Raw genomic sequence first — 27,345 nt, 5'->3', positions numbered from 1 at the left:
TACACAATGTGTATGTAATATCCACACTCCTACCAATAAAACATAACAGCAGTGCCGGCGCTCTACCATCTCTCCCCCTCTGATGTCCAGTTCACACTGCAAAAACGAATAACTCACTTCCCTCAGACTCCACTGGGACACAGTGTCATCTACATGTAACTAGTGATGGTTTTGTCTAGGAGACCGCATGGAGAAGCTTGTGATCAGTTTGGTCAGGTGATACATAAGTAAGCAGAGAAGAAAGGGGAGTCCCACTGCACCATTGGTGGGGTAAAAAATTTTCTCCAAATTTTATTTAGCACAACAGTGAATACACAGAAAAAAGCTCACGCGTATCGGAGCTCTGCATGGCTCCTTAATCAAAGCTATGATTAAGGAGTATCGAGTGAGTTTTTTTTCTGTGTATTCACTGATGTGCTAAATTAAATTTGGAGAAACTTTTTTTACCCCACCAATGGTGTAGCGGGACTCCCCTCTCTTCTCTGCTGCTTGAATCGAGATACCTGGGTCCCAGGCTCCCGTTGGCTACATACTGGTGGTTGCAGCGATCTACTCCTCCTTACGATACATATGTAAGTCTCTGATTTGCTAATCATGAGCATGTGCTAAAGCAGGATGTGATCACAGAAAATCAGAGCTTTGCAAATCTATTGACTAATCAAATAAATCACATGCTTCTCCATGAGCTCTCCTAGACCTCACCATTACTACACATTATGCATACCACTCGGGCAGGGGGGCACACAACCCTCACCACTCTGCATATGGTGGTGGGGACGTGGCAGTCACCGCTCAACTCCGCTCCTGGTTAATTAGTGAATCGAGTAGAAGTGGAGATCCCCACTTTTGAGTCTTTATTTCCTTTTAAACTATACCAGTTGCCTGGCTATCCTGCTGTTCTTTCTGGTCAGTTATGTCTGAATCGCATACCTAAAACAAGAATGCAAGGGCCACCTAGGTTGTGAACCATTTAGCATGTGTACAAGGTTTTAATTTAGACCAGAAGTAACTCATACTTTGAGGCTGTTATTATAAAGCTGTAATTGTTTGGCTCTTGCATCACACTGCACAAAGTGTAAGGGCTCTTTCACACCAGAGCCCACTTCTGGCGTTTTAACGCAAAGTCTATACTTTGCGTTAACCAAGGTAAAAGGAAAGTCCATAGACTTTCCTTTTACCTTTCACACCCGACGCTGCGTTTCGATACGTTGCGGTACGATGCATCCCGGCGCATTTTATCGTCGGGAATCGCCGTTTCCCTGCCGGGGTAATTAACTACTACCGCCGCTACTCAGCGTCGCACCGGAGTTTCCCGACGACACGCCGCAACGCGTGCAGGAGCCGTTCTCCTGCACGCTTCTGGTGTGTAACGGGCCTAAGAGGACCCTCAAGAGTAAACCATCATTCCCTGAACTCCTGACTGGCAGGACTGAGGAAAATTCAGAAATGCTGCATTCTCTGATGTTAACTTACTGGCTTATTATTTACTCACTATGATCTGTTAGAGCAGTCAGGTATGGATGCATATTCTGAGGGGATATTCATTCAGTAGGCAGAATACCAGGTGGTTGTTTCATGCACATTTGCTCATAATTTTCCTTGCAAGACTTTGGTCTGCATTAATGCTCATCTTTCCTTAGAACAGTGATGATTAGCAGCTAAGAACAGTCACTTTACAGAGTCCCTGCTTGGATATCGGCCAAGTAGCATGTTCTGTTCTGTGGAAAGGAAAAGCCAGAGGATAAGCTGGGGAAGTCCAACTGTGGGGACTACAGTAATAGGCTGCAGTGATCCCAGTTGCCTGATCACTAAAGGGGGAGGTAAATTATGTTTAAAAAAAAAAAAGTGCTCTGAAGAACATAAATGTAGTGTGCAGGAATAAGCTGGATTTAAGCTTGTTTTTAGTTCACCATCCCCTCATAAGAAGCTGTATGCTGGGCCCCACTGTAAGCATGGAGTGTGTTCTGTGGCATTTCATTGAGAATCCTTACCAACAAATGGTTTTGAGGCATGTTCTAGTGCTTGAAAAATGTTTGTTTTTACCTATATAGTGTTAATCGAAAAACAACCTAAAGTGGTCTTAACATGTGAACAATAGATGCACTTGTTCAGCTTTCAACAGAACAGCTCAAGATAGACTTGGCTGGCTATACGGATTTTCCCATTTCAATGACCTCTTTGTGTAGAGGCAGACCATTGACATGGTCTCATCTCTGCCCTTCTCAAATGGAGAACAGTTTGTTTTGGAGGCGTTCTTGTTTTGTTGTGTTCCCCCCCCCCCCCCCCTTTTTTAATCTCTCCAGATCTTGATACTGTTGGTAAAATAACATACCGTATATCAGTTTTAATTAAAACCAGGTATGATAGCAGATGTCACTGCTTTTGTTTCTTCCTTCTTGGCTGTCATACACCAGTAGTGATATGTAGTGTAGGATTCTCATAATAAACAGAGAACTAGTAGCAGTTTTGAAAAAGCAAGTCGACTATTATTCTGCAACACTTACAATGTATACCTGCAGATATATTTACATATTTTTTTTTTACTAGGGAAAATGATTACAGATTGGTGGGTTGGTTTGTGTGTAGGTCAGTATGTGTGTTTGGCTTATTGGCAAGTGTGTGCTGTGAGTCCCAGTTTATTTGTGAATTCTTGGCCTTTGGCTTGCATCTGTGCAGCAGGTTGTTTCTGGCAGTACTGTATACATAGGCATGGACTGGCATAGTTCCTGTGTACAGAGGAGCAGGATACACTCACAGCATATGATTGTAGTCACCCCCACCTGCTCAACTACTGGCTGCTGTTGGCGGAGGAGAAGGCTTAGCTGTCACCCAATGCTGCTGATCTGATCCAGCATGCTGCTAGTTCACTACAACGGGGAGGATTCCTGACTCCATCTCTAACACAATGGTATATGCAGTAATCTTGCTTCCTGCACTTTACTCATAATTATTGAAACTGATTTTGTATTTCTGTGAAATAAATTATTTTAAATGAACACCATCATGGAAAATGATAACAATTGAAATACATTTATAAGAAGTAAATTTCTCCCAGAGTAAAATTATTATTAGTATTATCTATATGGCGCCAACATCTTCTGTAGCGCTGTACATAGTACAAAACAGATATCGGGGAACAAATATACATGAGACACAACACACTGTACAGTCATGACATTCAGTAGTAGAAATACAAATACATACATAGTTAACGTGTAGTTTGAGATATCTCGTAAAGAGAAACCGTACCCAAGAATTGATCTTCATCCCCATCAGTAGCTGATACCTTCTTTCCCATGAGAAATCTTTACCTTTTCACAAACTGATCATCAGGGGGCTCTGTATGGCTGATAATGTGGTGAAACCCCTCCTATAGTGTGATGTTGGGACCATGGTGCTGACATCGACACTGTGGGAGCCTTTTTGCATTGTAGGAAATAACAGCTGTTTACAGCTGTTTCCAACTACCAAAAAATCAAGCAGCATCTTCTTCCACTGACATCACCTGCCAGCAGTAAAAATGTCACCATATGATAAATGTCAGATTGTAAATCAGGGAGAGGAAAGATTTTACAATGGGAAAACACTGACTAAATAATTTTATACATAATTATTGTAAACATGAAGCACTTTTTTATTACATTATTTTTTATTGCATCAAAGAGTTCTTCTTTAAGTTGGTACATGTGCTAATGGTAAATTACAGCAGTTTGAGAAACACTAGGAGGAGGTTCCTGGCCTTGCGAGCTTACAATATAGAGGATAATAGGGAAGGAGACACAGGGGTTAATGTGTGAGGCAGTGAATTTTAATGCTAACTATTATAGGCTTGTCTCCAGACTCTGATCATGACTAACAAGCTGTGGGAGAGAGTTCCAAAGGAGAGGGACAGCTCATGAGAAGTCCTGGATACGAGAGGAGGCGACCAGGCTATAGGGCTGCACGATTTTAGGGAAAAATTTAAATTGCGATTTTTCACTCAAATTGTGATTAAGATTTTTTTTTTTTTTTTCAAAGCAAGCTTTAGCACTAAATTGCACATATATGCAGGTGGGGCCTTCTGTGAGGACGCTGGGCTGGGGGCAGTTAACAATGTGCGGCGTATTGCGGAGTGCTTGAGCCGGGCAGCGGTTTCGGTTTTAAACCGCAAAACCGTGCAGCCCTAACATACGCTCTGACACACTCAGGCACACGCTCTGACACACAGACGCAGGCACACGCTCTGACACACTCAGGCACACGCTCTGACACACTCAGGCACATGCTCTGACACACAGACGCATGCTCTGACAGACGCATGCTCTGACAGACGCATGCTCTGACAGACGCAGGCTCTGACAGACGCAAAAAAAAAATGTAACAGGTTTTGGACTAGTCCATACCCTCATGGGGATTCTCAGTATTTCCTTTATTCGTTACAAAAGCACATCATAGAAAGGCTCTATAGAAAGATGCCAGCCCCCTTCCTTACATGCACACTAATTTGGCAGTTGGACTGAGCAACTGAAGTTCAGTAAGTGCTTTTGAAAATAAAGAAAAACCTTTAGAATCCCAATGAGTTGATGGACTTGTCCAAAACCTGTCATATCTGCCTGCACTCCAGCCAGCCTCATGCAGCTGAATGTATGACTCGGGGCTTTTGGTAGTATGATGCATACCTGTTCTGGTTGACCTATCACTGTGGTGGGAGGGAAAGAGAATCTTTATGAATGAGGAAAAAGCAAAAAAAAAAATCAAGGTTATTGTGATCATGGAGGTTCATCAGCTGGATTCCTGCAAACTGCATTTCAAATAAACCTGTAATAAAGATTTTTGAACACTATCATTTGTATTCCCTATGCTATATAGCTGTTATGCTTCTTCAATACTATCTCAGCCGCTGAATGGGTATGAATATGCTGATCCACGTATGTGGACTCTGTTGTCGGCTTGTTCTAGCTATTGGATTCATAAACTACTAAAATCAAACAATTAGTATGGCAGCCAAGTGATCTTTTCCAAAAAGGAAAGAAGATAGCAGCTCTAGATTCTTATCCAACTCATGCCAGGTCTCCTTTACCTCCATAGGATGCTTAATAAAGAATGATAGCATGCAATTTTATATACAGCCAAAGAAAGTACTCTGCTTTTGTTCTTCTTCAGTTTAGCTGCTATTTCTTGAATTTTCCTTTAATGGTATTTTATAACCGCATGAAGTCTGAACAATTTGTGATCATCGAGATATACCTACATTTTCTACTGAATCTCGCTTTTGCACCTTACATACTTTAGAGTTGTTCTTACTGTTATAAAAATCCATACAGTTTAATATAAAAAATGCAAGCTTTCAAAAGCAAGAATTCTGGCTTTTCCACTTTGATTGAATAAAGACAGTAATATATTTGTCTCCCATCAGACAACATACTAATGAAACACCAAAAATGAGTGAGGGTTTAAAGGTCCATAAGTAAGTAATTCAGTAATTATGTTTTTGACATACTAGCCTACCATAAGTACAAATACAGAGACAACCTAACCAAACAAGAAATAAAGGCTAGCTGAACACCTTTTTGAAATCAAGACATTCTAAGCATACCATCATACAATATAGATCATAGTGTATAGTAAATTCTATCCAATGCCCCAGATATCCAGTTTGTCCAATTAGTCAATTGGATGGACAGTGTATTCAACCAGTATGTCCTATATGTTTTATATGTAAATAGGAGAGGGCAACCAAGTGTCATCTGTTATCCATTTGTTGTACAACAGAAAGCTGCATTTAAATACATGCTTACAATTTGTCTAACTGGTTAGCACTGATTAAATTATAGCAGGCTATCACAACATTTATATTTGTATATAGCACTGACATCTTCCATTGTGCTTTGCAGGGTACACCGTCATGTCACTATCTGTACCTTAGAGGAGGTTAGTTGTATGCCTACCATATTCATATGCCCCTATCTTAGTACAGCAAGGCTTGTTTGCATTAGAAATATCCTGGAAAAGGTAGGAGTGGGATCAGGTGATTTATTTATTTTTTCTTAATATACAGTGGTGCAGCTATACAGTTTCACTGGAACAGGAAGACATGTATGTAAAATAGCCGCTAGGTGGGTGGACAGGTCTCACCTGGTATTCCTGGGCTGTTTGTAGGAAGAAACAGCCAGTCTGCACATGTCTCACTTCACACGGGGGCAAGGCTCAAGCGATCAGAGGATTCAGGTGGTATAGCGTGTAGCTGCTGGCATCTTTAAGCTCTGAAATGGTGCTTCCCACCACGGCGCTCCGCCTACTAAGGATCTGAGCCTGTAGATGCTAATAAGCCACTAGAGTATGGGGGTATAATGTATATTGGGGTTTATTAGTTATTGTGGTATCACGAGTTTCCCTGGGGCACTTCCTGGCTTCATCAAGTGAATTCATAAAAAAGTATCTTGTGGTATAGTACTGTTGACAAATATGTAGCTGGCACACTAAACTTTTAATATTTCTTGCCCCTTTAGTATGGGTAAATGTTTTTCGACTTATTATTTTTAAATGGTGAGTACCGTCAGCTCCGTTTAACATAAGGTTTATCTGTTGATAATTTGCTTTGACAACCGAAAGTTTCGCGGTTTGAGTCAACATGCTAATTCTTTAATGCATTGAATTTTTGTTTTTTTCTAGAAATAATTGATGTAACCTGTACACTACTGCTGCTGAATCCGGATTTTACTACTGCCTGGAATGTAAGGTATGAATGACACGCTCTTATGTGCTTCTTGAACATTTAAGTGGTACTAATCTATAATTTTCCCCCACCCTTCTGAAGCCCCCACTCTTCTGCTAAGGCTTCCGTTAAACCGTGGAACTGAATTGCCGAGATTAGTTTCGGCACATTACAATCCTGTTCTTTGAGCTTGTGTGGCCTAAAGCTTCCTTTTTGAGCTGCTGCTGTTGCTTCTAGACATTGTGACATCAAAGGAACAAAACTAAAGAGCTGGTCAGGGCAGAAGTTTTGACAGATTGAAAGGTAGCATATGGGATGTCACTGACCTTTTTCAATGAATCCTGTTTTCCCCGCAAACATTTGTTAAAAGCTTGCCTGTATGGTTTTATACTTGAGGTACTTGTGATTATTCAGATTGGAGTGAGCATAGGTGTCTCACAATGCATCGCGGCTGAATGTGCAAATTGTCCATTTGTTGTCCCTGTAAGCCTCTCTCAGAACCGCTGGAATGCAATGATGTGTAAGCTTGTTAATTGAACAGAGCCACAATCTTGACTCTGATCTAGCTTCTCTTCCTTTCTACTCAGCCAAGTAGATGTGTATATGGCTGGAGCCGGGTTCAGAAGATTGTGTCTTATTTAGTGATATAACGACAGTGAGAATGTAGCCTTTGGCGAGTATAGTTAGACTTTATATGAGATTGATAGGTCCTAAACACTGTGTTCCATCCTCTTCTGTTCGACGAGCAATTGACTTGCAAATGTTTGTATGATTATATTATGAAAACTCAAATATTTTGAAACCGAACAGAGACACAATAATCCAATAATCCTGTCGAGTCGGAGTCAGAGTAATTTTGGATGCTTGGAGTCGGTGGTTTCATAAAGGGAGGAGTCTTGAGTCAGATGATTTTTGAACCGAATCCACAGCACTGGTGCTCCCATCAGTCCTCCACTTAAAGTGAACTTTAAGCGAAATGTATATGGAGGCTGCCATATTTATTTAATTTTAACCACTTGCCGACCGCCCACAGCCGATGGGCGGCGGCAAAGTGGCCCGCTGAACGACCGCAATACGCCGAATGGCGGCGGCTTGTTCTGCCCTGTCCTGCCGGGGATCGCACGCTCATTCCGTGCGCATCCGCCGGCAATAGGCTCCGCCCACCCGCGACATCAACCCGCCGGCCGTACGGAAGCGCCGGCGGGTTGTTAACCCCCGATCTGCCGCAATACAAGCGTATAATACGGTTTGTATTGTATACAAAGCGTATTATACAGGCTGCCTCCTGCTGTGGTGGTCCCAGTGATCGAGGGACCGCCAGGGCAGGCTGCAGCCCTCCCTGTGTGCACCCAATCACACTGATCTGCGCCCCCCCCCTGCCCTCTGATCGCCCACAGCACTCCTCAGACCCCCCTCCCTGCCCACCCCCTAGACTCCTGTTTGCACCCAATCACCCCCCTAATCACCCATCAATCATTCCCTGGCAACGCTATTTTTTTAGGTTAGGTCCTAACTGCCCCCTGGGGGCTCCTGATCACCCCCCACACCCTCAGATCCTCCTCAGACCCCCCTCCCCGTGTATTGTATACATCTATTCTTCCCTGTAATCACTCACCTGTCGATCACCCATCAATCACCCCCTGTCACTAACATCCATCAGATCAGACCCTAACCGGCCCCTTGCGGGCACCTGATCGCCCCCCCCCCCACACTCTGATAGCCCGCACACCCGCCCTCAGATCTCCTCCGAAGTGCATTGTTTACATCTGTTCTCCCCTCTAATCACCCATCAATCACTCCCTGTCACTATCTGTCAACGCTATTTTTTAGGTTAGGTCCTAAACTGCCCCTGGGAGCTCCTGATCACCCCCCCCCCCCCCCGTGTACTGTATACATCTATTCTTCCCTGTAATCACACACTGATCACCTGTCAATCACCCATTAATCACCCCCTGTCACTAACACCCATCAGATCAGACCCTAACCTGCCCCTTGCGGGCACCTGATCACCTGCCCGCACCCTCAGACCGCCCTCAGATTGCTTCCGAAGTGCATTATTTACATCTGTTCTTCCCTCTAATCATCCACTGAACACCCATCAATCACCCCGTCACCACCTGTCACTGGTACCCATCAGATCAGGTCCTAATCTGCCCCTTGCGGGCACCCAATCACCCGCCCACACCCTTAGAACGCCCTCAGACCCCAGCCCTGATCACCTCGCTGGTGCATTTCTTGCATCTATTCTCCCCTCTATTCACACCCTGATCACCTATCAATCACCCCGTCAACCCCATGTCACCACCTGTCACTGCTACCCATCAGATCAGACCCTAAACTGCCCCTTGCGGGCACCCAAACACCCGCCCACACCCTCAGATCACCCTCAGACCCGCCTGAACACCTGCATTATTTTACATCTGTTATCCCCTCTGATCACCCATCAATCACCCATCAATAACCCCCTGTCACTGCTACCCATCAGATCAGACCCTCATTTGCCCCTTTGCGGGCACCCAATCACTCGCCCACACCCTCGGATCGCCCTCAGACCTCCCCCCCCCCCCCCCGGATCACCTCCCCAGTGCATTGCTTGCATCTATCCCCCCCCCCCCTTCCCCCCTCTAATCTCATTTTGAGACATCCATCAATCACCTCCTTTCACCACCGGTCACTTCCTAGCACACCTACCCATCAGATCAGGCCCCGTGTGGGCTCCTGATCACTCGGCCAAACCCTCAGATCCCCTTCCGATCACCTCCCCAGTGCATTGATTGCATCTATTCTCCCCTCTAATCACCCCCTGAGACACCCATCAATCACCTCCTGTCACTTCCTAGCACACCTACCCATCAGATCAGGCCCTAATCTGCCCCCTGCGGGCTTCTGATCACCCGGCCAAACCCTCACCCGCCCCACCACAGTGACAGAATTTTTTTTTTTCTGATCACTGCTGGTCTCTACGACTTAATTGTCGCTGAGACCAACCGTTATGCCACACAATACGCAACCGCCAATCCAAGAGTCTACCATGCCCAGCCTTTTCGGTGGAAACCACTCCAAGTTTCCGAACGTAACTTTTTTTGGGGCCTTCTCCTTAACATGGATCTAGTCAGAAAGAATGTATTGCGGTCTTATTGGTCTACGCACCACATACATCACATGCCTATGTTCTCTGCTGCCATGTCCAGGTCACGATTTAAGAACTTCCTGCACTTAAGTGCCAATACAACCTGTCATCTAAGAGGCCACCCTGCTTATGACCGGTTCCACAAAATTCGGCCCCTCATAGACCACCTGTCATCAAAATTTGCAGATGCTTATACCCCTGAACAGGCATTTTGAGGCATTTGGTTTCCACACTACTCCTCACGGTTTTGGGCCCCTAAAATACCAGGGCAGTATAAGAACCCCACCAAGTGACCCCATTTTAGAAATAAGACACCCCAAGGTATTCCGTTAGGTGTATAATGAGTTCATAGAAGATTTTATTTTTTGTCACAAGTTAGTGGAAAATGACACTTTGTGAAAAAAAAAAAACATAAAAACCAATTTCCGCTAACTTGTGACAAAAATTAAATCTTTTATGAACTCACCATTCAACTAACGGAATACCTTGGGGTGTCTTCTTTCTAAAATGAGGTCACTTGTGGGGTTCCTATACTGCCCTAGCATTTTAGGGGCCTTGCTGCCCTGCATGCAGCAGATCATGTGTTTCTGACATTTGTCGAATCTGACAAGATTAGCTGCATGCTTGTTTCTGGTGTGATTCAGATACTGCTGCAGCCAAATAGATCAGCAGGGTTGCCAGGCAGCTAGTGTTGTTTGAAAAAATGGCAGCCTCCATATACTTCTTGCTTCAGGTTCCCTTCAAAACCCTGTAATGGTAGTGCCCTTCCTCCTCTATCATGTGGCTACGCTTGTGTCTTTATGTCCTGACATGGCACTTAGCTAAGGTGGTTTCTAGAATGTAATAAAAGGTTTGCAACCCCTTTTCCATGTTTAACTGTCCTCTCTCTGGAGAATCCACCATGGCCTGTGTGGTTGTTGCAGAAATCTGGCCCTCGTTATCAGAAACAGCCTTATCAGTCCGCCGACAGACTGTACACACGCTGTACTGCTGAAAACCCGCCCAGCGGGAGGTGATGACGGACCCGTCGTTGCCTTTAGTACGGCATGTGTACGAGCCTTTAGGGTAATCCTACATGAACTAATTATTTGATCTGCACTGGGTAGCATTATACAATGTATGGTCATCCAATCTTTGCATTCCTTATTTTCCCATAAAATGAACTTTTTTTTTTTTAATCTATATTTTTCTGTGAATAGTTTCTCTTTATCTGATTGAACAGGATGTGTAGGCCTATTACTGAAATGTGGATCTGGTTCCCTATGGCAGCTATTCATTACTTGTTCTTTTTTTGCAGTGCATCTTTATTTTTAGTTTGCTAATTGTCTCTCCTTGGCTTCCTAGTGTCCCATTTTTTTCTGTTCTTCTTGGCTTATAATGAAATGTCTTGAAAATGTGAATATATTTCATTCAAATATATGTTGGCTTTCTTTCAACAGGAAAGAGCTGATTCAGTCTGGAGCATTAAACCCAGTAAAAGATTTGCAGCTGGGAAAACTGGCTTTGACAAAGTTTCCTAAAAGTCCTGAGACATGGATTCATAGGTTTGTATTAAAATAGTTTGATTCCTGTTTGATAAAGTAACCATGAGATGTCGCCCTATAGTCAACATACACTTTGCACATGTACAGTTTGAGGACTCAAAATCCATTGGTCCCCTTGAATAATCCTATAGGTGTCCAGCAAGGATATATCTTGATTGAACACCACTTGTGTGTAGCAGGGACTACTACTAACTGTCCAAAGTATTTTCACTCTGTTTACCCTTCTACTACAGTAGAATCTGGTTATAGTAAACTCTCTGATATAGTAAATCTCTGCCGATAGTAAACTCTGTCCTTAGGTCCTGACCATTCAATCTAAGTTTAATCCTGATATACAGTAGTAAATGTACGATATAGTAAACTACTTGTCCAGGTCCCTTGGCGTTTATAAAGGGATTTTTCCGTATACAGATTTGGTAAAATTGTACAAACAAGACTGTATCATTGATGCTCAAGGCAGTCTGTTAGTGGCATTTTTAGCTTAAGGTTGCATTCACAGTGGGACGTTATGGTCGCGCGTTATAAAGTCTTATAACGCAGCTTACCGCACTGCAATAATAATCCTTTGGGCCGTTCACAGTGCGACGTTAGAGTCGCGTTAAAAAAAATGTTGCGTTATGGTAATTCACTGCTTGCTGTGCGTTACCTCTTAACGCAGACACGTTGCGACTTTAACGTCGCATTAAACCGCAACGTCCCACTGTGAATACACCTTAAAGGGTACCTGAAATTGACATGGTGAGATAAACATGATTTTTTTTGTTTTGTTTACCTCACTGCAAGGGCAAAAAACCCAAGACTGTTTAAATACAGTTTCTGAGCAGTTTGACTTGAGTAGACCTGTTACCGACAACTAATTACAATCCATAAAGCTTTTGCTAAGCAATTAAACCTTTTCAGGTGCAAGGAAGGGATAAAGGTCAGTAGTTCAAAATTTGTCTTTATGGAGCAGTAAAACAGTAAAAAAAACAACACTTTTGTCACTCAGTTGAGACAATAAAAACTTTGTAAGACTTTATCCCAAGCCATGTGCAGAGAGAAGGGTTCTGTTGCTGTGGAGGGGAAGGAAGGGGATGGACAGTGAGCTGGGTGAGTGGTAGAATAATTCCTTTCACCCTGTGCTTATCTAAGAAGAGCCATCGGGTAGCGGGCAAGAACTATCTAGGGGTGAACCAGATGTTTTATATATATATCTTGTAAATATAATAAATATAGTCATAAAATAAGACTGTAGGATTCCAGGAAAGTTGAATTAAAGGGGCACTATAGCGAAAAATTGTAAAATTTAAAATATGTGCAAACACAAAAGTGTGTTTTTTTTTTTTGTTTTTTTTTTTGTTTTTTTTTCTTTTTTTCCCCAGAGTAAAATGAGCCCTAAATTACTTTTCTCCTTTGTTGCTGTCGCTTACAGTCGGTAGTGGAAATCTGACAGAAGCGACGGTTTTGGACTAGTCCATCTCTTCATGAGGGGATTCTCAGGGATTTATTTATTTTTAAAAGCATTTAGTGATTCGCAGTTGCTCTGTCCAATTGCCAAAAAGACTGTGTAGCGAGCAGGGAGGCTGGCCAGCATCATTGTTTAAATCCTTTTTAGAGAATATCTTTATAAAGAATAAAAGCCTTGCTGAGAATCCCCTATGAAGAGATGGACTAGTCCAAAACCTGTTGCTTCTGTCAGATTTCTACTACCTACTGTAAGTGACAGCGACATGAGAGAAAAGTAATTTATGGCTCATTTTACTCTGGAAAAATTACTTCTTATTTGTCTGTTTGCACGTATTTTACATTTTACAATTTTTCGCCATAGTGCCCCTTTAAGGATTATAGATACCATTTTTTTTTTCATCAGTTTATTTTCACTTCAGGTTTGCGTTTAACCCAAGTGCTGTAAAATTGATTCAACTTCTTCCTAACTTGAAAGTTGTTAGTGATCAGGGTTGCGAAGTTCAATTATTCATAGTTATTAATATATGCAGAAATGCAGTAATATGAAGTGACAAAGGCGCAATCCTGTCTTTCGTGCATACTTCAGGAGAAAGTTGTTTCTTACTTGATTAGCCACATGCTTGTTTCAGGTGTGTGATACAGACACTACTGAAACCATGCAGCTCAACAGGTTGCCAGGCAACTGGTATTGTTTAAAAACAAATAAGTATGGCAGCTTTCAAATCCCTCTCACTTCAGGTGTCTTTTAAAGAGACACTGAAGCGAAAAAAAAATATGATATTATGATTTGTATGTGTACTACAACTAAGAAATAAAACATTAAGATCAGATACATCAGTCTAATTGTTTCCAGTACAGGAAGAGTTAAGAAACTCCAGTTGTTATCTCTATGCAAAAAAGCCATTAATCTCTATGACTTTCAAAGTCGTGGAGAGGGCTGTCTTCTGACTTTTATTATCTCAACTGTAAGTGAACAGTTTTCTTTTTATCTGGCAGAGGAGAGGTCATTAGTTCAGACTGCTCTGAAAGAATCATTTTGAATGCTGAGTGTTGTGTAATCTTCACATATTAGAGAATGATGCAATGTTAGAAAACACACTATATACCTGAAAATAAAAATATGAGAATATTTTCTTTGCTGCTAATCTTCTAGTAATTATTCATAGTACACAACCAATATACTATATCATATTTTTTTTCGCTTCAGTGTCTCTTTAAGTGCAGAGTAAACGCACTGCAGTTTAACCATTAGTATAAGTACAGTGAGCATATAGGGATATGTTGGTGGTTTTTTTTTTACGTAAATGCATGTCAAATCCTACCCCTAGTATCTGGTAGATGCCCAATACACTCCCATTCTAACCAAAATGCTGCAGGCATGCTAAACTACTTCAAAACACAAGTGCCTGAACTTTCCTAATAAAATATATGGGGATTTTACACTATATATACTGGGGTTCACATGCCTATATTTTAGAAACAAAGTAATTTTTCAAAACAAGATAAAATATTGCATAGTGTATTAGGGCACACAACAGTTTAACAAGTTACTATTATTTAACAATTAATGTATCTTCGTAACCAACTTGCCTTTTTAAATGATCTAGGTCATTATTTTTCTGGGGAAAGATTTTTCAAGTACCACTGTCACTTTTCACACATTCTGGGTTAAGTACCATTTTATCAGTATATTCAGAAAATGTAAGATTAGTGTGGTTGCAGTTCTCTAATGAAATCAATGTGTCATTATTGCGTTAGGGCCATTTAGTGATTCGTTGTGTTGGAGCAAGTTTAGTATCCCTGTACTTTTTTCTCCAGCCATCCTTGGCATCTTGGTTTGTGCCGTATTTCTTCCCCTTTTCACAAGAGCTATATTCAATATTACTTGGCATTATTCCAGGTTGTTTAACATCACAACAAATAATAAATATGGTAGAACTGGACTCTTGAGATTTTATTGATCTGTGTAGCGGACATGAAAGAATTAACTTTTCAAGGTTTCTCGCACAGCATCCACTAGAGAACAGGAGTTATTTATCTTTACGTTTTAAGTCCCATTTATTTTACCTGTATATAACAGAACCAATATATTTTTGGTTTATGGAGAAAAATGATTAAATACCTAATCCACAGTCTGGTCACACCTACACAGCAACCTCTTAGGAGTCTGTTAATCTGCCCTTGTAACAGATATGCTAAATTGTTGTTTGTCCTGTAATAATCAATCTCTTCAGAGTATCTCTGATGTGGAAGGACATGAGCTTATTGGTCACAGGCCTCATGTACTTTCAGTTATCAGTCTAGGGTTGCAGAAAGGAAATTGTGGCTTTATATAGCGCTGTATGGACTTGTAACACTGGGGTCCTGTCTCCAGAAACGGGAGACAATGCCTCAATAGCAACAATGACTCAATAGGCTTCCTTCCTGAGGCTTCCTACTCTTTAGCCAAGTATCCCATTTTGTACCCGAGCTTGCTAAGCCTTTTTGCACTCCAGGAATTCATTAATATTTGGGATATTTTTGTATTAAACTTTAAGCGTGCTCTTATCACCTTGCCTTTTGACAGTGTGTTTGGCTTCCTTTTTTGCAGGATGTGATCTCTGTGGTGTCTTGTTTAGTTTCAGTTTTTGGTGTCCAACACTTGATTTCCCCCAGTGCTTATTTCAAGACAATTGATGAAGCAATAGCCTTTCCAGGGTGTATATGTATAATATTTTGCACTTGCTCTGTATAAATAGTAAATTCTTCTTTTTGCTTTGTGTTAATAATTGTAGGAGGTGGGTTCTACAACACCTGTTACAAGAGCACATTTCTCCTTCAGCCGCCTCTAAGGCTGAAGCATCTCATGCTCTCTCGGATCAGGTTCAGGGAATCATAAGAGAAGAAATGAATGTCTGTGGTGAAGCAGCGGGCCGGTATCCAAGCAACTACAACTCCTGGTCTCATCGAATCTGGGTTATACAGAACCTCGGAAAACTTAATGCCAAGGTATGGAGACAAGTATAATGTATGGATGATGTCAGCTGATTTATTTAGGGTATGTACATTTGTGAGCAGGGGATGGTGCCAGCCTGCCACTCAAGCCCTTTTCAGTCTTCTGTATGGGGGAAGTATGGCCCAGGAGACTGCATCCTCACTTAACATTGTGCTGTATACAGTTTGCACCCTCTGACTTCCAGGCTTCCGGCTTTACTAGTCACCCATTGTATTGTTTGATCTGTCTGGTCAGCAGAGGACACCACAACTGTGGTGGTCCTGTAGTGATTAGCAGACAACCAGCACCAGGGGACCCTTAACTTCACACCAGTTGCTACATTTATTTAAAGGACACCCGAGGTGTAAATAAACTAATGAAATAAACAATTGTATCTATCCTCCTTCTCCTAAAAATGACGTTCTCTTTTTCACGGTTTTATTTTATATTTAAATCTACTTTTTGTTTTTTACAGTTTTTGCTTAATGACACATTCATTGAAGTATGCCAGAGCTAAAATCTGTGAACTATTGACACTTTTTTTATTTTCTGCTAGGAAAGTGTTTTAGTTGTAATTTCTTATCAGTGAGGGTCACACTGTAGTCTGACCCAGTCCTGGCTCAGACAGGAACTGCCACTTACATACCTGATGTTTAACTCTTTCAGGCAGAGAAAGAAAAAAGAAACACAGTATAGTTTTGTGTACTAGGCACTGTACATACACATGTCTATCTCATCATGTCACCTCTGGTATCCTTTAATTGAGCAACACCAACCATTCACGATATACAGATGGGAGTTATTATATGTAGCATCTGAAAGCTTCCGTTTGGGTGACTAATTGTATACAGGTAGTCCCTGATTAACGAACAAGATGGGGACTGTAGGTTCGTTCTTAACCTGAATCTGTTCTTAAGTCGGAACACTGTGCTATCTCTGTCCCCTTCACCTCCTCTATGGCCCCCTTTGCCTCCAGCGTCCCTCTGTGTGTCACTTCTGCCTTCTGTGTCTGCTTATACAAGTTTAACCAGTTTACATCCCATATACAGTATAATCACGTCATTGCAAGTGGCTCCTGAAAGCAACATGACGTGATTATACGTTGCTCTCATTTAATGAGCACAGCGGGCGTGCTAGCACGCTCCTGGGCTCATTAACCCCCCCTCCCCCTAACTACACTACTCTGGCATCCCTTCCCGGGTCTCCGATCACCCCCCCCCTGCCCGATCCTCTGTAATACCCCCTCCCCCTCCATGCTGCGATCAGGCAGCATGGAGGATTACAATGTAACAATATGTACCTGACCTTGTTCCAGCGCCGATCGCGATCCTCTCCCTGTAGTCCCGCTGTCAGCCTCACTATGCTGAGTGAATCGGGTCCCGGCTTGATGACGTCATCAAGCCGGGACCGGATCCGGTCAGCATAGTGAGGCTGCCAGCAGTACTGCAGGGAGGAGATCGTGATCGGCGCTGGAACAAGGTCAGGTAAATATTGTTACATTGTAATCCTCCATGCTGCCCGATCGCAGCATGGAGGGGGAGAGGGGTATTACAGAGGATCGGCAATATCTTAAAGGGCCAACACCTGGCTATCCATGGGGGGGGGATACAAATTAAAAGGGGCACAGTTGGCTATAAATGGGGGAGGGGGAGGCATAAAGGGCATACACCTGGCTATGAATGGGGGAGGGGGGTAATAAAAAACACATCTGGCCAACTATGGGGGGGGGGGGAGATAAACAGGCACATCTGGTTTACTGAAGTGTGTGTGTGTGTGTGGGGGGGGGGTTTACAGAGGCACATCAGGGGCTGGGGGAGGGTAAAGGGGCACATCTGGCCAAGTGTGGGGGAGGGGGGGGGTATGAAGGAGCACATCTTGCTAACTAGGAAGTGGGGGGTATTAAAAAGTGCCACAACAATTAAAAAATCCGCGAAGCCGCAAAATCGAAAAAAAATGCACCTTATTTCCAAATAATATATTGTCGCCATACATTGTACTAGGATCATACTTTAAACGCTGTAATAGCCAGGACAAGCAGGCAAATCAAATGTGTAGGTTTAATCTACAGTACCACTTATTATTTTCAAATTATAATTGCTGAAAACTGAGAAATAATTCCTTTTTTCATTTTTTCCCCCTTATTACCATTAAAATCTGTACAAAATTAAATAATTCTAAGCAAAATGTACCACCCAAAAAAAGCCTAATTGGTGGCGAAAAAAACAAGGTATAGATCATTTATGTGTGATAAGTAGTGATAAAGTTATTGGCTAATGAATGGGAGGAGTGTGAAATGTAGAAAATGGTTCTGGTTTTTTAGGGGGAAAACCCCAGGGACGCGAAGTGGTTAAAAGCCATTTTTCCTTTGAATTTTTTTAAAATCAATTTTCTCAAAAACTACAAGTCCAATTTAAAAAAAAATATATTTTTTTTTTGGCTTGTTCTAATGGAAACACTGAACCCATGCCGTTTGTATTGGCGGGTCGTTCGTAAGTCGGGCGTTTGTAATTCAGGGACTACCTGTATACCGTGTTTATGTGTGGGCTAGCAACACCCCTCTCCACACTGATTTCAGGAGAGGTTGGGGATCAGCCAAGACCCCCACACAGCATGTGTCTGATTTGAGAGTGGGTGGTATTTACACCAGTCTCAAGTATCGAGGTGACTCCATTTAATAATTAATTTTTTATAATATAATTTCATATATTTTGAAGTATTTTCATGTGAATTGGGCTGTCCTGACAAGGTTTTTAGTTTTTGTCCCTTAGTACACCGTTCGGAAATCTTGCATCTTATCTTGAGTTTGTTATATATAAGCTGTATGTGTTAATGAGAAGTAAAACAAAAGTTTGCTTTCCTAAAACAGAAAGAATTTGCGATAATTCAGGTTGGAGTGAGCTCGAGATGTCTCCCAGGCACCACTGCTGAATATATGCAAATTAACCATTGTACCCTTAGAAGCTAAACACACCTCCAGAACCGCTGGAATGCAATGATGTGTCAGCTTGTTAATATGTACAGAGCCATAATAATCCAACATGCATACAGACTGTTTCGGATTGTTTGATCCTCATCAGTGCATGGCATGGATTAATTTGGCTCTATGGAGTAGGGCTTGTAAATCCGAGAGGCACAGACTAACCAGCAAGCTCATGGTGACCCAGAACTCATTGGGGTGTGTAAGGGACTACAATGGTCCTAAAAGCCCCCTTACTAAGATGTTAAGAAAAACAAAAGTTTGGAAAGCAAACTTTTGTTTTTCTTAACATCTTAGTAAGGGGGCTTTTAGGACCATTGTAGTCCCTTACACACCCCAATGAGTTCTGGGTCACCATGAGCTTGCTGGTTAGTCTGTGCCTTAATGAGAAGTAATGGCTGCACCTTGTTACATGGGACACATGATGGCAGCACATGTACATAGAGGTACTAGAGGCCTGTAGCATTACTACAGTGGGAGTCAGGGGGTGTCTTGTTTGGTACACCAAATTGTTCAGGAATAGCCCTGGTGTGCAGTATTAATTTGCCTACACCTTTTACCCTGTACCGATCTATAAATACACAGTGACTGCTTCACTTACTCAGGCTTACAATTCTCGGATTCATACTAATAACAGCAAATCCTATTTTGCTGTGCACAGTGTGAGCAACTGTGGGTGATCTGCTGGAGGAAGAGAAGCAACCAGACAGTGCAGGATGTCTTTTTGTTCTCTTTTTTTTTTTTTAAACACATCCTGGATGCTGTGAACCTGGGATTTGCTTTATTATATAACAAGGCAGAGTCAGCTGTGGTTCTCTGTAGCAGAGAATGTAATCCATAGCGTTGACATGTCGGGGCCACAGTTTTCACAGTGTCTTCTGGTACTGCTACATCCGTGTAAAGCTTTCAGCCTACAGTTGCTGCTAAATTCCTGCTTTTTTTTTCATGGCTATTAAGCAGACCACAGGGGATTACTTTGATACATTTTAGAGATTATTTGAAAAGATTAGAAATTAAATTACATTGTATGGTATGGATAACTGGCACAGCTGCTAAGTATAGTTGTCTCAGTAGGTTTTACCTTCTTAGCTAATAGAGCAGTCTTAAATGCCCTGTGTTAAACTGAGCTGACATGGCACTTTCTCTTTGTCCCAGCTCTTTGCCGTTCTAAGGAAAGACTCGATAACGTCCCTGCTTTGTCCTGAGGGAGATAAATCCTCCTCTCTCAGAACATATCTGAAACGTTTAACAATATTCGATTGCAAAAGCAGGAAATAATGTCAGCCACCGAGAAATGAAAGTAATTGGAATGAATGCAGTTTCAGAATCTGAAGCATTGCACATCTCATTCTGCAGCTCTCACTGCAGGTTTGCACTAGACAAAGAAGTTTGAAATCTATTACATCGGCTTTTGTGTGGGTATGTCAAGTAAGAGAAATCTAGCCTTCATGTAAAATTGATTTTAAAATAGAAAGTACAATTTCTCTTACAGTGGAATTACCGTCTGTCATAACAATACAGTGGAATAATTAGTGGCCTCCAAATGGTTTACAGTTATCCTACCTGGTTTTGGTCAAAAGTAATATCCTCTGTTTAAAAAAAAATTCAATTCCCCCGTGTCAAAGTGCCGGGAGCAGCCATTACAAGCGCACCTCATTTCCTGTTCTTTAGGAGTGAGGTGTACATAATGGTGGCCATACATGGTACAATTTTTTTCATACAATCTTACCATTTCTATGTAGTATAAGGGTAAATTAAGTGAATATACTGAAAGGATAATTTATGCAGTTCCCTTATATTACATAGAAATGGTAAGATTGTATGAAAAAATTGTACCATGTATGGTCACCATTGGAGAGAGAAACAAAAAATGTTTTCTGCTCAGGATCATTACAGCTGTAGGCCAGATAAGCTCTCTCCTGTTTTTCTTAGTAAAGAAAACCTTATTTCATAAAAAATATATATTTTTCACACTTCAGGACCACCCATAGTAAAATTTACTGACCTTATAGGAACACTAGTTTCTGACTTGTCGTAGATTTTTATTACAGCATTTTTGCCCATTCTTTGGCCACTGACAACTTCTGGAATGAGGAGTGATTTTGATTGGCACCCGATCACTAGGTTCGCATAATTATCACTTTTTCTCTCTTAACATCTTAATTTTCACTTCTATTTAGTGCTCCTGCAGTGTACCTAAAATAATCTACATAATGTTGGCATTTTTGCATAGAGAACATATGGTACATTGGTTGAAAAATTCTGAAAATTCCAGCTTATATTCTCTTTAACAAGCAAATTACAGATTTATTATAATTACATGGTACCAAAAGAAAGTCCTATTTGTCCTGAAAAAAATCAAGACTAAATGTGTTTGGGTAGATTCAAGAATGCCTGATAACTATCAACTTAAAGAGGAACTCCAGTGAAAATAACGTTATGAACAAAAGTGCTTAATTTTTTACAATAATTATGTATAAATGATTTAGTCATTGTTTGCCGATTGTAAAATCTTTCCTCTCCTTGATTTACATTGTGACATTTATCATATGGTGACATTTTTACTGCTGGCAGGTGATGTCAGTGGAAGGAGATGATGCATTTTTGGCAGCTGTAAAGACTAAAGGCTGTCGCTCTACAACCAACAACCTGTCAGCTTGACAAAAATGTATGGTGCTGCCTGATCACCTTTTGACTAAGGCCTGGTCCACACTAGGTCCGGAAACTTATCCGGGGCTGCGTTTTTCAAACCTGATGAAAAACGGAGTCCCGGATACTAATGTTCAAAATAGCAGCCAGCCTCACCCAAGTAAAAAACGGATCCGTCTGCGTTTGCGGGGACCCGTTTTCAAAACCTGAACGGAAGGTCCGGATCTGCTGCATTTTCACGCAACGGATCAGGACCACGGATACACGCAGGGGTAGTGAAAAGCAATGAGAAAACGCATCTCCAGCTCCACAGGCAAAAAACTGATGTGAAAATGGATAGCCTGAGCTTTATGATTGGCCCAAAAAAATCCTCCCACTCCTTCCTAATGATGGAGACGTTTTCTGTCAGGGAAAAACTGAACGGAAACTGATGCAAAACTGATGCACTTTCATCAGTTTGCAGTACGGTGGTACTTCCCCTAATCTTCCCCTGATCCGGACTGCAGTGTCCGTCCTGCAACAGTGTCTAGTGTGGACCTAGCCTTAGGGTGCATACACGCTATATGTATAACATTGCTGAATAAATCTGCATATGAACCCTCTGAATAACACAATTTGTTACAATGCAAACTCCCTGCATTCAATAACCTTCTACATAACGTGTTCAAATATGTGCACATTCTGTAGACTTGGCTTTTGATATATTTGGCTATCATTCATTAAAGTATGCTCGGTAAAAAAAAATGTGCGGGAAAATACCGCATTCGGTATTTTAGACTTCTGTGTGCGAATTCATAAAAATGTTTACAGTTGCGATAGAACAGCGGTGGCGAACCTATGGCAAAAAACCTATGGCACGCCACCGCTGCTAACGGACTGGCCGCAGCGTCTACTAGACGCCGCCGCGCCAGTTCATAGCCCGCAGCCCCGCAGTCTCCCAGGAGGCAGAGTAGGGCTACAGCAAGATGGCTGCCGAAGCCCTGTACTGGAGAATATTTGTGTCTCCAGTACAGGGCTTCGGGCGCCATCTTCCCGTAGCCCTGCACTCTGCCTGTCAGCGGCAGCGTGGGAGACTGCAGGAGGAACGTCCGGGGGAGATGCGCGCCAGAGCCCAGCCGAGAGAGAAGACTTCTGTCAGGTGAGTACATCCCTTTTTTTGCAGGTAAAATGCGGCCCACTGTGTTATTTTCTGGTAAAATGTTTTGTCACATTGTGTTTATGTCCTGTGACATGCTGCCCACTGTGTTTGTTTTCTGGTGAAATGTGGCCCACTGCGTTTGTTTTCTGGTGAAATGCTGCCTGCTGCGTTTGTTTTCTGGTGAAATGTGGCCCAGTGCATTTGTTTTCTGGTGAAATGTGGCCCAGTGCATTTGTTTTCTGGTGAAATGTGGCCCAGTGCATTTGTTTTCTGGTGAAATGCTGCCTGCTGCGTTTGTTTTCTGGTGAAATGTGGCCCAGTGCGTTTGTTTTCTGGTGAAATGCTGCCCGCTGCGTTTGTTTTCTGGTGAAATGTGGCCCACTGCGTTTGTGTTCTGGTGAAATGTGGCCCACATTGCATGATTTTCTGCTGAAATGTTGCACACATTGCGTTTATTTTCTGGTGTCTGAGGTAACTGTTGCTGCATTTATTATTAAGGGCTCATTCACACTACAGAACGTATGCACGAATGCGATTTCATGCATGCGCTGCCAACGCACAGTGATTGCACGGAATGCACGTTGTGGTGCGCTAAAGCGTGGACGTCGGCAGCTGTACCCATCGGGGAAATGTATGCGTTGTGCGTTAAAATGTTCCCAGATGCGTTACAACGTAACGCATGGGAACGCACACCTGTAGTGTGAATGGTAACATGGAAGTCTATTGACTTTCATGTTACCATATGAATCTTACATTATGTGCGTTGCGTCAAAACTGACAGCGCAGCAAATAGTATGAATGAGCCCTTAATGGTCATAGTTGGCTATATTTGCTGCTTTGGGGTTACGGCGGGTATAAATAGCATCACACAGTTTCTGCACACCCATGATGCGAATCCTCGTTTCACCACATCATGGCGGAAAACACTGCTTTCTTATGCCTCGCTGATACATCATTATGTTAGCTCCGCCCATACAATATCATGGTCACGCCCATTTTTCGCGCACCGCAAACCCCCCCCCCCCCCATTGGCACTCGGAGATAAATAAGTCGATGGTAGGTCACAGTTTGGGCACTCGGCCTCTGAAAGGTTAGCCATCACTGCGATAGAAGTTTGGTACTTTCCCGAACAATGGCTGGCAGTAAAATGAGAAGCTGCCTGAGTTTATATATTTTCTCCTGCGTTACAATAAGAGGCAGCCCCAACTTCCCTTTAGATGTGCATTTTTTTTAAAACTGCCTCTGTTTGCCCTGAATCTGCGCTGAATCTGTTTATTAGTCTTTCGAAACAATCTATTTAATTGCCACAGCTTAGAAGAACTCCAAGAAATGTTACACATGCAGGCTTTCTGATGTAAAAAAAAAAAAAGTATGAAAACAGGTACCCAAGAGGTTAAAAAAAACACAGCCTGGGGTATTCTGGAAAGCCTTTTTTGTTCTGCTCTCACTGCTGCTGCCTGGGAGGTCTGTCTCCATTAACTTGCTGTTATCCGCATCCTTATCGCCTCTTCAAAGCAAGCGATATTCTCCGTCCCAATACCGCCTGCTCTAATCTTTATGAATTGACATTTAGTTGAGATAATACCCGCACAAGGCGGTTAATTATTAATCTTATTTAAAAAAAAAATTAATCTTATTTAAACACCAAATTAGTATTTTAGCTAATTAAAAGCAATAGTAGATGCTTGGAAATGGTTTAGAAGCAATTATCATGTACTACAATTAAATATATATATTTGTCAAGGGGTACTTGTGATAATTCCTATTACACTAGGCGGTACTTGGTGAGTACAGGGTTTTAAAAGGGGTACATACCAATAAAATGTTGAGAAACACCGTTAGAATGCACGCAGTGCCCATTCCATTACACACACATTTACAGTGTGAATCTAAATCAGCAGTTGGACAAGTTAAATTACATTTAAATAATTTTTTTTTAGAAAACTGTGTCATGCATCAGTGCTATAAGAGTTATCGTATTTTCCAGACTAGAAGACTATAAAGTTCCTGCGTCTTATAGTCCAAATGCAGGGAGTCCCCGACATAAGATCGCCTACCGATAGGAGTCGCCGACCCGCCGCAATGAGGAGGGACAGAAGGATGACAGGATGATGACACAAGGGGGGACAGGAGGATGACACAAGGGGGGTGGAAGAAGACTACAAGGGGGAGGGCAGTAGTAGACCACAAGGGGGGGGGCAAGAGGAGGCCACGAGTAGAGAGAAGGGGGATACAAAATGGGACAAGAGGAGGCCACAAGGCGGATACAAAGGGAGGAAGGGGGAGGTCACAAGGGGGGACAGGACAATGGCACAATAAATGGGGGGGGGAGAACATCTAGAAGACCCCCTGGACCATAGATGCACCAGGCTTTAAGGCTCATACACACATCAGACCATAGTCTTTTGAAAATGAAAGATCACAGACCAATTTTACCCCCTTCCATGTAGTATGAGAGCCACACCTACACAGTCTATTCTATGGAGCTGAACTCCCCATCAGACAGAAATCTTTGCAAGATGCTGCACACAAAGATGCTGTAGACATTCAAAAGATCAGTATCTGCAAAAGATCTGTTCCTGCCAAAGATCCGTTCCTGCAAAATGCATTCATAGTCTATGAGATCTGCAGATCATCATACACACCTTGTTTAACAGACATTCATCTGCAGATGAGATCCACCAGGATGGATTTTCAGATCTGCAGATGATTGTCTGATCTGCAGATGAATGTCAGTTAAACAAGGTGTGTATGGTGATCTGCAGATCTCATAGACTATGAATGCAATTTGCAGGTAAAATTGGTCTGTGATCTTTCATTTTCAAAAGACTATGGTCTGATGTGTGTGTGCGTGTATGTATGTATGTATGTATGTATATGTGTATATATATATATATATATATATATATATATATATATATATATATATATATATATATATATATATATATATATAATTTTTTTTTTGCCCTCTAAACCTATGTGCGTCTTATGGTCAGGAGCGTCTTATAGTCCGAAAAATACGGTATCTTATAATATTGAGAATTACTGTTCTATTTTAGTTTGCAGCCAGTGGTTAATGTCGTACATTACAGTACTGTTCAGTCGCTTGTAACAGGAATTTTTTGATGCAATGGCTTAAGATGTACATATCGTTTGCCCATAAGTTTTCATTAAGTTGAAACTTACGCCTGGTAAACACCATGCAATTTCCTATCAGATAGACTGGTCAAATCCGTTATTTCTGACAGATCCAATCTGATTTCCATTTTTTTTTCTGAACGATTTTGTATAGAAAAGATCAGAAAATTGATCAGAAAAACAATCGATATCCGGTCGTACCTGTCGGAAATAATCGATTTGACCCATCTATCTGATGGGAAATTGCATGGTATGTACCGGTCATTAGAGGTGTGATCACACGAATAGTCATGACACTCCATTTTTTTTTTTTTTTACAGGTGGTGTCCTTAAGTATTGTTGCATCAGTATTTTGGTGGCATCAAATTAGAACTGTTGCAATGTACGTGAATAAAATCTATCTCTACTTCTTCCTCTTTTCCTCTCTCGAACACTTCTAATGAAGGGATTTGTAGTAATTTGGATACCAAGGAAAGCCACCAGTAGAATATCAGTAAAATTTTCAATATCCTTCTGTTGGCCAATTGGGTAGTACGATAGTAGTATATCTGTCATTTTTAACGATTATTTTACCGCTAAACCTAACCCTATTTTCACTTTATTCTGTTGATGTCTAACCCGTGGTCGCCAATGTTAGCGCCGCCTAATTACGTTTTTTATTGGATATCGCCAGCGCCCAAATTTCCTCCTGGGTGCTGCTATAGCAACAGTTAATGCAGTGCACATTTTACTGAAGCACTGGCAGCGCACAAATTACCTGCTTCATCTCTCTGTATATATGCGATCCAGAACATTTTTCATCTTTTGCTTCTCCCTGTTTGTATTTTGCACATTACGATACTGTTTAAAGATGCTGGAGTAGCCTACAAATGACAAAAAATGCAGCTTGGCTGCTCTAATTGAGGGTTATTTTATTTGTGGTATGTTGGCTTCATAGGGTTTTTTTTGTCTTCAATTCTAAGAAGATATAGAGTAGATGCCAATGTGTGTTTTCAGATTCCTAATTGTTCTCAGCATGTGTCTGAATAAGACAACTGTTTTGATTTCCGTTCCATCCTATATTTATCTCTCATAATTAAATGTCTGTTCTGATAAACAATAATTGTATTTTCCTTCCTTTTAGCTCCTCGTAGATGAGTTGTCTTCCACCAAACACTGGGTCTCTATGCACGTCTCAGATCACAGTGGATTCCATTACCGTCAGTTCTTGCTGAAGTCTTTGCTGGCTAAAGCACAAACAGACTCTGATAGTGCTGCTGTGTCGGGGAGCCCCTGTCTGCCCAGGGAAGAAGAGGGCCCACGGCTTGATGTCCCTCTCTTAATTGAAGAAGAAATGGAACTTAGCAGAGATCTAATCGAAACCTATCCAGGGCATGAAGCACTTTGGTGCCACAGGTAAGATGGCAGTTTGTTTTTTAGTTTTTTTTTTACTATATGTATGTATGTATTGGTTATAAATACAGGAATGTAACTAAAGAGACCTAGCCGTCTTGTCTATTAGTTATTAGCGTTATTAGCGTTGCAATCATGGAACCATCACAATTTGTTTGTACTATTGAAGGATGCTGGAATCTAGGAAAAAGTGCTAATGCAGAGGTCATCAAGTTCTTGTCTCTCATGAATTGATGGGCAGGTTCCCACAATTGATTGTG

General features: G+C 41.8%; 1 protein-coding gene across 1 annotated transcript in view; it reads left to right on the top strand.

The window, feature by feature from the left end:
• Positions 1 to 27,345, top strand: part of PTAR1 (protein prenyltransferase alpha subunit repeat containing 1) — a 55,005-nt gene that overhangs the window by 18,936 nt on the left and 8,724 nt on the right. Inside the window, exons 3-6 of the mRNA XM_068236241.1 lie at positions 6,652 to 6,718; positions 11,264 to 11,368; positions 15,589 to 15,802; positions 26,817 to 27,088. Of these exons, the coding sequence (XP_068092342.1) occupies positions 6,652 to 6,718; positions 11,264 to 11,368; positions 15,589 to 15,802; positions 26,817 to 27,088 (658 nt within the window). The remainder of the gene's footprint in view (positions 1 to 6,651; positions 6,719 to 11,263; positions 11,369 to 15,588; positions 15,803 to 26,816; positions 27,089 to 27,345) is intronic.

The sequence above is a fragment of the Hyperolius riggenbachi genome, chromosome 1 (genome assembly GCF_040937935.1).
Source record: "Hyperolius riggenbachi isolate aHypRig1 chromosome 1, aHypRig1.pri, whole genome shotgun sequence".
NCBI classification, from domain to species: Eukaryota; Metazoa; Chordata; class Amphibia; order Anura; family Hyperoliidae; genus Hyperolius; species Hyperolius riggenbachi.
The sequence above is the reverse complement of the archived record's forward strand: the minus strand, read 5'-3'. Positions and strand labels throughout refer to the sequence as shown.